General features: G+C 45.3%; 1 protein-coding gene and 1 long non-coding RNA gene across 2 annotated transcripts; one reads left to right on the top strand and one right to left on the bottom strand.

The window, feature by feature from the left end:
* On the bottom strand, positions 1 to 3,517 carry LOC109767583 (uncharacterized). The gene is made up of 3 exons (XR_012189954.1): positions 3,145 to 3,517; positions 1,333 to 3,063; positions 1 to 272 (listed from the first exon to the last, which is right to left on the bottom strand). It is a non-coding gene; the product is annotated as an uncharacterized lncRNA (long non-coding RNA).
* A 6,779-nt stretch (positions 3,518 to 10,296) lies between these two features.
* LOC109767582 (basic endochitinase C) lies at positions 10,297 to 11,332 on the top strand. The gene has a single exon (XM_020326328.4). It carries the CDS (start codon positions 10,378 to 10,380, stop codon positions 11,176 to 11,178), a length of 801 nt encoding a protein of 266 aa, XP_020181917.1. The 5' UTR covers positions 10,297 to 10,377; the 3' UTR covers positions 11,179 to 11,332.
* The last annotated feature ends 2,617 nt before the right edge of the window (positions 11,333 to 13,949 follow it).

Below are 13,949 nucleotides of genomic sequence, written 5' to 3' on the forward strand. Positions count from 1 at the left end.
TTTGCAACAAGACAAATTCATTCACACAATAGCATCTGGTCGTAAGAAAATACAAACTTCCAACAATCTAGACTGATTTCTGAAAACAAATATTTGTATCAAAACATCACACACATATCTAGAAAGAACTATAAGCATTATTTTTAAAAATTTCGAGTAAATATACTACTAGCTGGATTTAATCTCCAACACTACACCACTAATGCTTCCAGGTAGTTATTCGAGGCCAAGTAATTCCTGCTAAAAACTTCAATCTCCAGCTGAGTGCCAACCTGCATAGAATCCAAAACATATACAAAGTTATAGTAAGTAATAACAGCCAGCCCCCAAATGAATCTAGAGAGTAATGATATAGTTGCTTTTCCAAGCAATTTTTAAGCAAAGAATGGAGACATCATTTCTTATTCATCAAGTACCACAAAAAATCAAGTTTATATACACTGATAGGGCTTGGTCTATCAAAACAGATGGTTCATACAATACAGTATGGTTCATACACTACAGGATGGTTCATACAATACAATGTACTGTAGTTTCTAGTTAGAAAACCAGAAAAAGTAATACCGGAGGCATAGTTTCTTCACCAATTAAAGTTAATTCCTATCAAACTTGCTTTTTTCATGTAAAATAAAAAACACTTAAAAGCAAAACCATTTTAGGCAATTAAATGATCCACCTAGTGATCTCATTATTTTAACAGTAGAATTCTTTCACGGGCATGAGAGAACTTCAGTTAACCACTTTAGAACAAGGGAAAAGCTTGGAAACAGCCTACTGATCCAACACAGGCGTCCGTCGCCTCCGGCACGTGACGCGTGTCCCATGTGTGGCTCGCACACCACACTATTCTAACTACATCTTTGTTGTGATTTTTTTTTTGCAACATCACTTGTGTTGCAAAAGTCCCTTCCCCAACAAAACCTATGTCGCAAAAAAGGGAGACACAATTTTTTTCTGCAACAAGACCTCTACTGCAAAAAAAATATACAAGAAGACCTATGTTACAAAAAAAGATCTGACAGATCGCTACTCGAGGGATCTTTTTAAAAGATCTGCCGACCAACGCGTAGCACGTTCCTTAGAACAAAGATGAACCTAATGGTTCAAATTTAGTCTAATGCTTTCAGACCAAACCTTCACATCTAGATTAACCACACCTAGGAATTGTGAAGAACAGTAAAATATGTTGGAAGAAAAAAAGCATGCATTCTCCCATTTACTGATTAGCCTTCATGGCATAAAAGGTACATAATTATCTCCGCCCACACTTCTATATGAGATGAGATACAAGGCACACAATTATCTCTGTCGAAAAAAGTTCAGAGTTCATACCTCAAAGTTCATAAATCACAAAGGGATGCTAGTTTACAATTGACATGAATTAGCATTCTGAGCTTCCCAGTTAAGTTCCCAGTTAAGCATGTTCAGGACCTATGAGACAACGATGGTACACTGAATTAATAGATTTCAGCATTTACATTGGTAAATTACGAACATACTAGAACCTGAAGGAGCGTGTTGCCGCACCCTGCCATCATGGTGAACTGTGAATGAACATAGACCACATCATGGTATTGGCAATGTTAGACACGCCACCAATAGAAAAGAAAAAGGATTACAAAAGCATCATCTGCTTATGATAGCCATGCCAAACCAAAATATTTACCCTGATATGACAAGCTAGCTAGGTGACAGAGTATAACACTGTAACATGTGTGGAGCTAGCCAAATGATCGGTCATCTTAAATTAACTTTACATGTCATATAGTAATAATGCATAGTTATTAGCATAAGATTAAGCTGTCCAATAGCATGCAAGTGCAGGTGCAGAGATAGCACACACGACACAACCAAAAGTAAGATAGTTTTCGCAAGATGTGCCACACATGTTTTCAGCTTTGGCATACTGAAACATGCGCAATAGTGACTCATCATGTTCCAGACTACATGAAAGTATTGACCACATTAAAGAAATACAATATTACTTCAGGTTTTAATAAAAATCTGATGTGGATACACCACCACAACTGTCTGAACATTCAGAGGTGACCAAACCTGACGCATATATAAGGTGCTCTTCACAATGCGGCCATCACTTCTGTTTGCTCAGTAATAATTGTCAATTGGCATAAGATTACTAATAATAAACACAAGTGTTTTTTGTTGCCCAAACAATGAGTCCATGGTGAGATTTACCATTCCTAAAGGAACCAACAAGTGTTCTAACATAGATAGACAGTACACTGTATAACAAGTGAGCAATAGTAAACACTGACTGAACTCCAATTGCATTGGGGTAATCATTGTCTTCCAAAATTAAAATGTTTGAAGTTATATCAACATTTTTTACATTTACATCTAGTAGTTAAATACTGTTGCATACATTCGAGATATACCAGCTCAATGCGGATTGCACTCCAAGTTAGGCGATTCAGATTGAAACTGAACAAATACCTCAGAGTAGACAGAAATAAGTAATTGAGGTTCCTAAGAGATAGTATAATGAACATCACTAGGGAGCAAGGAAGGCAAGAAATAGACAAACTGACCAGCAGCCATTGTCACAGATGGACACACAAGCAGTTCTGACAGAGAAATCCAGAATAAACAAGCATGAGAACCCCGAAAAATCATCAATAAATAAGATGGAGTATGGTGTCTGACAGTATTCTGGGAAGAACAAGTATTATGTACGAAGTGAACAGCAAGCAAGCCATCCCCCTGGACGTAGGAAGACCAAAGGCAAGACAAAGGGATGGAAAGAGAGATGAATCTTGCGCAACATGTAAATTGGAAAACCTGTCTCAATCACGTGCAACTTGTATCTTAAAACACATCTGGAACTCAATTACTGAACTAATCAGAGATGGTTAAGAATCTGTGGGTTTATTCCCATATTACTAGATTTCTTGCACCGTCGTACTAATAGCCAACATCGTCGGGGCCGTCGGTGCTCTTCACTCACCATCTGATGAAATCGATGCAGTCGGTGCCGTCGTCGAGCGTGAAGGACACGTATGTGTTCCGCTCCGCCTTGCAGCTAACCATCCCCATGAAACCGACCTGCAGATCCCCAACCCAAATACGAAACTATGTAAGCTCTCAATCCCGATGAACAACCAAGATGGGTGATTCCTTACTCACATGGGCTCTCCGTCGGATGGAGCTGGATCCGTGCCCGCCGCCGGTGACCTCGGGGACTTCCAAATCCTGCTGACGGCCCCGCCGCCGGTGACCTCGGGGACTTCCAAGTCCGGCCGTTGGTCCCGCTGCCACCGCTGCCGCCTCGGCTCGAGGGGTAGGACTGATGGAGATCTGAATGGTGAGGGGAGGGGAATGGTGGGGAGGGGAATGGTGGGGAGCGGCCCGGCGTGGGGTGGTTCAGCGCCGGCTTCGGTGAAGCGGCGCGGGGTGGTTCAGCGCCGACGCCGGTGGAGTGGCACGAGGAGGATAGGTAGAGTGGCGGCGGCTGAAGGTTGGTAGGCGAGGACCTGGGAGAAGAGTGATTAGGGTTAGGCTGGCGTGGACTCTGCAGTTAAATGGGCCGGCTCGAAAATTTCAACACCCCGCGCTGGCGACTTAAAATTTTCTTTCACCGCGCGCGCGCTCTCAGTTTCGGTTTCTTTACATTCGACTGACCTGTGGGCCAAACAAATGGCACATCAGCTAGAACCATCCATGACGGTCCAAATGGTATATGAAGAAAAAAAGGCTAGGCCCGACTAGGCGCAGCTGGTCGATCCATGACAGTTTTTGTGACGGTCCCTCAAAGTCTGTCATATAGGGGCTACTGTTTTCAGGCCCATTCGTATCTTGCTTATATGTGACGGTTTTCATGACGGTTCTTGTGAACGTCACAAGAAATCCGTCATGGATTAACAGATTTCTTGTAGTGTTCGCGATCCAACCGATCCAAGTACCAAACGTACGGCACCTCCGCGTTCAGCACATGTACGTTCAGCTCGATGACGTCCCACGAACTCTTGATCCAGTTGAGGTCGAGGGAGAGTTCCATCAGCACGATGGCGTGGCGACGGTGATGATGATGTTACCGGCGCAGGGCTTCACCTAAGCACTATGATGGTATGATCGAGGTGTGTAACTGTGGACGGGGGCACCGCACACGGTTAAGAGAAACTTGTGTGTTCTAGGGTGCCCCCTGCCCCCGTATATAAAGGAGGGAGGGGGAAGCCGGCCGGCCCTAGGGGCGCGCCCAAGGAGAGGGAGTCCTACCAGGACTACTAGTCCTAGTAGGATTCCTCCACAAGGAAGATATGGGGAAGGAAGGAGAGGGAGAGGGAGTAGGAAAGGGGGCGCCGTCCCCTTCCATTGTCTAATTCGGACTACTAAGGGGGGGCCTGCCCTGGCTGCCCTCCTCTCTCTCGAATAAGGCCCATGGTGGCCCATTAGTTCCCCCGGGGGGTTCTGGTAACCCCTCCGACACTCCGTTTTTATCCGAAACTATCCGGAACACTTCCCGTGTCTGAATAACATGGTCCAATATATCAATCTTTATGTCTCAACCATTTCGAGACTCCTCGTCATGTCCGTGATATCATCCGGGACTCCGAACAATCTTCGGTCATCAAAGCACATAACTCATAATACAAATCGTCATTGAACGTTAAGCGTGCAGACCCTACGGATTCGAGAACTATGTAGACATGACCGAGACACATCTCCGGTCAATAACCAATAGCGGAACCTGGATGCTCATATTGGCTCCTACATATTCTACGAAGATCTTTATTGGTCAAATCGCATAACAACATACGTTGTTCCCTTTGTCATCGGTATGTTACTTCCCCGAGATTCGATCGTCGGTATCATCATACCTAGTTGAATCTCGTTACCGGCAAGTCTCTTTACTCGTTCCGTAATACTTCATCCGGCAACTAACTCATTAGTAACGTTGCTTGCAAGTCTTATAGTGATGAGCATTACCGAGAGGGCACAGAGATACCTCTCCGAAACACGGAGTGAAAAATCCTAATCTCGATCTATGCCAACCCAACAAATACCTTTGGAGACACCTGTAGAGCATCTTTATAATCACGCTTTTACATTGTGACGTTTGATAGCACACAAAGTGTTCCTCCGGTATTCGGGAGTTGCATAATCTCATAGTCTGAGGAACATGTATATGTCATGAAGAAAGGAGTCCCAATGAAACTGTAACGATCATAATGCTAAGCTAAAGAATGGGTCTTGTCCATCACATCATTCTCCTAATGATGTGATCCCATTCATCAAATGACAACACATGTCCATGGTTAGGAAACATAACCATCTTTGATAAACGAGCTAGTCAAGTAGACACTACTAGGGAAAAGCCTAGCAGTAGCGCGGGTTTTGGGTGTATTAGTAGCGCGGGCGCTAGCGCTACTGATACGGCGCCACAGCTAACTTGTAGCACTAGCGCGTGTATAACCCTCACTACTGCTACTTCTGATAGTAGTAGCGTGGTTGACACCCGCGCTACTACTACCTAGCTGTAGCGTGGGTCAGGGCCCCGCGCTACTGCTAACTAATTAGGAATTAAAAAATAAATTCCATCCATGGTTGCTGCTGCTTGGCGTCATCGTCCTCTCCAACCATGGCTGCTGCTGGTCCTAGAGGGGATGAAGTTGTCCATGGTGATGGTGGCTCCCCACCCAACTCGTTCCCGCACCTCTCATCTCTACTGCTGCTACAAAAGAAGAGAACATTATTTGAATGAGGAAGAGAGAGATAGAGAGGAGTAGGAGGAGGAACACACTGGTGGCCGCCGAAGTTGGAGCCGACGCTCGAAGCCTAGATGAAGCCCGGTGACCTGCTACTGCTTGTCGTAGGACCCGTGACCATGGTGCTCGCATGTCCTCAGGAGGCCTTGTCCTGGCGAGGAGGTGCAAGTGGCTGCATCCATGGTGGATCTGGCCGCCGCCATGGACGATGTTCTGCTGGTTTCCCTCTCCTTCCAGTAGCGGGGAAGGAGGAAGGAGGGGCTGGGGAGGGGGCTGCGATGGGAGAGGAGGTCACCAAATTTGGGGAAGGCACCGAGGTGTGAGATCGGCGGCGGCGGTGGGTGAGGATGCGAATCACGGGTGGAAGGAAGGGGAATGGGGGAGTGTGGGAGAGAGGTGGGATTCGGCCGGGGATATGGGGACTTCACCTACCTTTTACTTAGTAGTAGAGAGGGGTATAAACCCGCGCTACTGCTAGCAGGGCCGGTCCTGAGATTTCAGGGGCCCGGGGCAAGACAACAGAAGGGGCCCTAAAGCCACATAAACAGAGTAATTTTTTCTATTTCAGTTGCAAATAAATAGTCGATACACTATAGTTTGTTGCCTTGTCATCTCAATTATTCAAAAACTTTGGGGTCATAAACATTCACAGTAAAAGTTGTCGCTCTTGTCAATAAACACCTTTATTACTAGGTGAATAAGTAACAGTTTGGTGCTTACTCAATATTATCATCCTAAGAATTTTAGTTAGGTTGTTCCTCAGCAGTAACTAAAGCTAGTCCCTCTGAATTCCGAGCAGTAGAAGTATTCGTGTCTGCTATAACAAAACGTCTATGCTCCTTTTGAGGACTCGGTCAACTCACATGCCTGTTTTTATTCTCATTACCAGATGGATACTAACAATCTTACTAATTACTAGCACACAAACATATGATAGTACAAGAAATTAAAAACACTGCTAATTAAAAATTGCAAAATATTGCTGATGCTTACCAGTCACGAAGAGTTCCTCTTTCTAATCCCAGACAAAACAAGAAATCAGAGTTTGAGAATGTGATATGTATGAGAATGACCTTCGCGAATGAATGAACGATCTGGCGATACTATAAAAAGAAAGGATTTGCGTTGAAGAAGAGGTTGATGAGATTTTGGAAACTTGCAATGCCTTCTTCCACTAATCGCGCCCTGCAGCCGGAAACCATAATTAGACGGCCTCGTACATATCTCTGAGGCGTTGTCAACCTTGACAAGGCTGAGTCTCGGGCTGATTTGTTGCCAATGGGGAAGATATGGAATAAAGGCGAGAAGATTGCGGGTGCGACAACCCGAGAAGTAATCGCTGTAACCTTTTCCCCTTTCCTAAGAATCGATCGATCTGTTACATTACGCACGCACAAGGAACCAGGCCATCAGGGGGCCCCTTCCAACGCGGGGGCCCGGGGCGGCCGCCCCCTCTGCCCCCCCTCAGGGCCGGCCCTGACTTCTAGCAACTTAGTAGTAGCGCGGGTTCATACCCCTCGCTACTACTATGGCATGTCCCGGGGGGCATGGTAGAGACTGCTTAGTAGTAGCGAGGGGTAAAAACCCGCGCTACTACTATCAACTTAGTAGTAGCGAGGGGTAAAAACCCGCGCTACTAGTAAGTAGCAGTAGCGAGGGGTATAAACCCGCTCTACTAGTAAGCGTCTGCCTATAAGCTTTTCCCTAGTAGTGAGAGGCATACTAGGGACACTTTATTTTGTCTATGTATTCACACATGTTCTAAGTTTCCGGTTAATACAATTCTAGCATGAATAATAAACATTTATCATGAAATAAGGAAATAAATAATAACTCTATTATTGCCACTAGGGCATATTTCCTTCACGCGGGTGCGCCCGCGCTACTACTACGTCTGTTAGTAGTAGCGTGGGTGCCACCCGCGCTACTACTATTAATTTCAAAAAAAAAAATCTTAATCTCGTGCGTGCTGTCAATGGCAGCAATGGTTCGATCCATCGGCGGCAGGGGTCGCCGGAGCTGCGGAAGGGCAGCGGCAGACTAGATCTAGCGCCGACTGCTGCAGAGGGCCCAGATCCATGGCCGAGCAAGGTGGCGGCATGGGGATCCTCTTCGCAGCCAAGGCAGCGAGCTCTTGGTCGTCCATGGCGACGACCTGCACGGGCATGGACATGGGAGGGTGAGTCAAACCAGAGGGAGGGAGAGAAAAATAAAAACGAGGGAGAGAGGAAGGACATGGAGGTAGCAGCGGGGTTGGTCAAAGGTGGTGAGGTGCTCCTACATGGTGGCATGGAGATGCGGGGAAGACCGATGAGCTCCGGTACGTCGGCGGCGCGAGGCGGCGGCCTGTTTTGGCGCTATGGAGGAGGAGGCGCGCATGCGTAGGTGGTCCATGTGAGAGCCTATGCAGAGAGAGGGGGGAGAGAGTGACGGGGGAGAGGAAGGATTTGGGGGAGATGGGGATTTCAGGGGTCTTCAAAAACCATGTAGTTAGTAGCAGCGTGGGTTTATAGCCCTCGCTACTACTATCAACTTAGTAGTACCGCGGGTTTACACCCCTCGCTACTACTATGGCATGTCGGGGGGGGGGCACGGTAGAGACCGCTTAGTAGTAGCGAGGGGTAAAAACTCGCGCTACTACTATCAACTTAGTAGTAGCGAGGGGTGAAAACCCACGCTACTAGTAAGTAACAGTAGTGAGGGGTATAAACCCGCGCTACTAGTAAGCGTCTCTCTATAAGCTTTTTCCTCGTAGTGATATTTTATGTCTAATTTTCCCATTAACATTGAACATTTTTGTACATCAAGAACATTTATTATATAAACCTTTAACATTTTCCAAATAGTTGATTGAACTTTTTTAAAACATTTATTTTTTATGTCTACTTTTTCATAATCATTGGACATTTCTCGTATACAGTAGAAACATTTTTCAAGTGCATGATTAACATTCTTGAACTATTGTACATAAAGTGATTTTTATAATATCAGAATATTTCGGAATACAAGAAAAGTAAATAATAAATCAAAAATAAATTAAAACATGTGAAATAGAAAACAGAGTTCATTGCTCCCTGTGGGCAAGGCCAATCTTGCGGCTGCTTGAGGCGAGACTTCCTATTGACCTGCCTGACGCGAGACATAGGCGCCCCCATTAAATTTATAATGGGCTGGTAAGTGGTGCGGCCCTTTATCTCTTACTATTTTTACATTTATATATTTCTTTGTATGTGAAATAAAATCAAGACATTGTACATTAGTGATGAAAAGTATTTGTATATTGAAAAATAAAACATGTTCACATCTCTCTATAAAATATGAAAGGAGATGGCCATATTATATGTTTTGAATATTTTAGCATACACATTAAGTAAAATTTATTTTAATAGTTTCTTATATCTGAGAGTATTTGCTTATCCATGTTACAGTATATGTTTTTGTAATTTTAGAAAAAGGATAACATATTTTTTAGAAAGATAAACAAAAAACCAAGAAAAATATAAATGAATGACAAAACATATAATAAAGTAGAATGATAAAATAACAGGAAAAGGAAGAAAAAAAGAATGAAAAGAAGACATAAAAAGTAAAGAAGGATAATAATCCACGACTATTGTGCCTTGCTTGTCGGAGGGAGTACGAATGAAGCACACAACGGTAAGCCTATCGAAGACAGGTCGCATCCTAGGGTGAAGGTTTCCTGGAAATTTTTTGGAGTGAATAGTCACTTGGCTGGAATAAATTTCGTATCCATTACTTTTCCTATTTTCGCCCCCATCAAGCCACTCTCCGACCCGACCTACCTCCTAGGACCTGCTGCTGGCCATCCTGCCCTGCTCGAGTGACCTCCTCCGTTGGCCATGCCATCCATTTAAGCCCCCCCCCCCCCCCCCCCCCCGGCACCGTGCACCCGCACTTGTCAACCCTCTTTCTACCCACCTCGTGGGAAATCACGACTCTAGGTCGGTCCTGGCTCACCCTCGCCAGGGATGTCGCGACCGGCCATGGCCACCCCGTCTTCTTCGGCTCGGTGCTATATGCGTGGAAATGGACTAATGCGCCAAAAAAATAAAATTCAGGATAGGCACGATCAATAGGTATCCCCAGTGAAAAAAGGAGGGGGCGATCAAAAGTCTCATGAAATGTGTACCATTTTATCAAATTGCTCGAAAGGTAACCGACAAGGAATTTTAATGAAAGAACAGCTGGAGCGCACATGAACTCTTAGGTTCCAAATGCGGGTGGGCAGTGCGAATGCGGTGCGGTTCTCTGTCCATCTGTTTTAACGGATAAATGATAAACCTTTGAAAATATCCATGAGTGCCCTGCGTCATCTACGAACCAAAAGTCCACATGCGTGCATACTAGCACACGCTCTCGATCACACATGGCCAGCTGCTCGCCGCTGTACCTCTCCACCGGATCTAAACCGCCAAGCTTGATCCGTCGATCGCATGACGATGTCGCTCTGGAAGGATACTCACGAGGAGGTAGATGGATAGACACAGGTCGATCATGGCGATCGAGTAGCGCGCGACACCTATATAAAGACGTGCACTGCCCACCGCTTCTCCCACACACACACACACCACTAAGCGTAACACTACACTTGCACCACACAGCGGTGGAGTACTCTGCTTCCTAGCCGCCCACGATGAGATCGCTTGCAGTGGTGGTGGCCGTGGTAGCCACGGTGGCCATGGCCATCGGCACTGCGCGCGGCAGCGTGTCCTCCGTCGTCTCGCGCTCACAGTTTGACCGCATGCTGCTGCACCGCAACGACGGCGCCTGCCAGGCCAAGGGCTTCTACACCTACGACGCCTTTGTCGCCGCCGCAAACGCCTTCCCGGGCTTCGGCGCCACCGGCAGCAACGACGCCCGGAAGCGCGAGGTGGCCGCCTTCCTGGCACAGACGTCCCACGAGACCACCGGCGGGTGGGCGACCGCACCGGACGGGGCCTTCGCTTGGGGCTACTGCTTCAAGCAGGAACGTGGAGCCGCCGCCGACTACTGCACCCCGAGCGCGCAGTGGCCTTGCGCCCCCGGGAAGCGCTACTATGGCCGTGGGCCCATCCAGCTCTCCCACAACTACAACTACGGGCCTGCCGGCCGGGCCATCGGGGTCGATCTGCTGAGAAATCCAGACCTGGTGGCCACGGACCCCACCGTGTCGTTTAAAACGGCGATGTGGTTCTGGATGACGGCGCAGGCGCCAAAGCCGTCGAGCCATGCTGTGATCACGGGCCAGTGGAGCCCCTCAGGGGCAGACCGGGCCGCAGGGCGGGTGCCCGGGTTTGGTGTGATCACCAACATCATCAACGGTGGGATCGAGTGCGGGCACGGGCAGGACAGCCGTGTCGCTGATCGGATCGGGTTTTACAAGCGCTACTGCGACATCCTTGGTGTTGGCTACGGCGACAACCTCGACTGCTACAACCAGAGACCTTTCGCTTAATTAGTTAGCTATGTCTAATCTTGGCCCTGCGCAATATACAATAAGAGCGCCATCTCCTATCTACATGTTGTAAGATGTAACTATGGTTACCTTTTATGCGGAACATAACAAAGGCATCTCGTATGGATGCTTTGGTAGTGAATATTACCAACAATATTGGCTCTTCGTTTCATATGAACAATATATGCCTTTTAAAGAGTTCAGCAATGACAATAGAGATACCTCTACGTATAAGTAGGTACTGTGCTAGTGTTAGTTACGTGTTACATTGTGCTTCTTTTCTTTTTCAAATTTGAACTAAAACGACAACAAGAATTATGAAATGGAGGGAGTAACTTATTTGTTCTGGACCTCACTACGATCAGCACCACTTGGCGCACTCTGGGCGTTGCCTCCAAATTTGATTTATTTTATTTTTTCGCATGCATTTTCAGATTTTAAACGGTTTTTTCTACGCATTGGTTTTCCACCGGTCGCTAGTAGAAAAAGGGCCGTTTGTCCCGGTTCATAAGGGCCTTTAGTCCCGGTTCTGGAACCGGGACTAAAGGGTCGTTACTAAAGCCTCCCCCCTTTAGTCCCGGTTCTTACACGAACCGGGACTAAAGGCCGTCCACGTGGCCGCTGTCTGGAGCTCCACCTAACACCAACCGGGACTAAAGGTATTTTTATGAAAAAAAATTGAATTTTTTTATCAATTTTCAATTTTCTGAATTATTTTCCAATTTAATCTCTAATCACCCCTCATCACTGCTTAATTTAACCTCTAATCTCTAATCATCCCTCATCATTCCAAATCATCTAACTTCCCGGCCGATTACCCATCCTCTCACTACTCCAGCCTGAGCACGCTTAACTTTCGGGTTCTATTCCCCCTCGTTTCCAAGTCTGCACTTGTTGTTTTCCTGACAATAATAAGATGTCAATCCTATTAACTCTCAGGAGTTTAGCTTGAGCATGAAGTCACACGTTTCACTGTTTGAGTTTGAAACTATTATTCTAAAAAACAATAATTATTTAGTAACACTAATATTTCTTAAATAAGTAGTTTGACCATAGTTTGACCAGATTTGACCAAAATTCAAAAATTGAAATAATTATTTAGTAACACTAATATTCTTGAATAATTATGTAGTAACACTAATATTTTTTGAATAAGTAGTTTGACCATAGTTTGACCACAGTTTGACTAGATTTGACCATAGTTTGACCAGATTTGATCAAAATTCTAAAAAACTGTAATAAATTATTTAGTACCACTAATACTTCTTGAATAAGTAGTTTGACCTAATTTAACCAAAATTCAAAAAAATTGAAATTGAGCATAACTTTTTTTTTAGAATTTGAGGATTCTAAAAATTTGGAAATATGCGGATTTTCGTGCTAAACATTTTGATATATTATACTTTTTTTCGACATCGTATGCAAAAGTTATAGCCGTTTTACTTTTTCATGACTCTTTTTTGCAAAACATGTCCAAATTTAAGTTTTTTAATTTTCCTAACTAGTAGATGTAGTACTATAACATCTCGAAGGATTTTATTTTTTGAAGTTTTTATCATTTTCTTTTGCTTTTTACAAAACTGAAAAGGCGATCCATGGGGTGGGGGTGTAGAGTTTGAAAATGGGACCTTTAGTCCCGGTTTGAGACACGAAGCGGGACTAAAGGGCATTGCACCCTTTAGTCCCGGCTCGTGTCTCAAACCGGGACTAAAGGTCTAATCTTTAGTCCCGGTTTGAGATACGAACCGGGACTAACACTGGTAGAAAAAGGGCCTATTGTCCCGGTTGATAAGGGCCTTTTGTCCCGGTTTTCGAACCGGGACTAAAGGGTCATTACTAATGCCCTAACCCTTTAGTCCCGGTTCTTACACGAACCGGGACATAAGGTCCTCCACGTGGCCGTTGCGGCCAGCCTAGGCAGGGGGCCTTTGGTCCCGGTTGGTGACACCAACCGGGACCAATAGGCAGGGCCTTTGGTCCTGGTTGGTGGCACTAACCGGGACCAATAGGCATCCACGCGTCAGCATTTCAGGGGCTGGGGTTTTTGTTTTTTTTAAGGGGGGGGGGCTGGGGGTTTTGGGGGGTTAATTTAGGTGTTTCATATATTGTGTTAGCTAGCTAATTAATAGAGAGAAGTGTCCTCTCTTATCTCCGTGCTTGGTCGACGCTACGTACTATATACGTATGGAGAGGACTAGACATGCTAGCTAGTAAGCAAATGAAGGAAACAGAAGATCGTCATGAACATATGCATACAGAGAGAAGTGATATCGACCACCTCTCCTTCTCCGAGAGATTGGTCGAACAACAAGTTCTCGTATATCTATCTGACACTACCTGCTACATATATACAATAATTATCTCTTATAATATAATCTCCTAATTAAATTGTAAGAACACAGAGTCCACATAGTATTCTCCGTTTTCAGCGATCACGTGGTCAAGGAAGAATGGCGCCAATTCCTCTTGAATTGCTCGCGTACGATCTGGTGCTAGGAGTTCATCCCGCATCCGGAAGATCTAATTTGAAGAAGGGGGTCAATACATACATACATACATACATATATATATATATATATTATATATATATGAATAAATGAAACTCGACACAAATGATGGTAATAAAATAAAATTGTGAATATTATTGCTTACGCACTTCATATTGTTCGTCAGAGTAGCCCCGCTGACAGGTCGTGTGGCGGATAGACTCGCAAACGTAGTATCCACAGAAATCATTCCCTTGTTCCTGCCACAACCACTTTACAAGAAAT

This window comes from Aegilops tauschii, chromosome 7 (assembly GCF_002575655.3).
Source record: "Aegilops tauschii subsp. strangulata cultivar AL8/78 chromosome 7, Aet v6.0, whole genome shotgun sequence".
In the NCBI taxonomy this organism is placed as follows: domain Eukaryota; kingdom Viridiplantae; phylum Streptophyta; class Magnoliopsida; order Poales; family Poaceae; genus Aegilops; species Aegilops tauschii.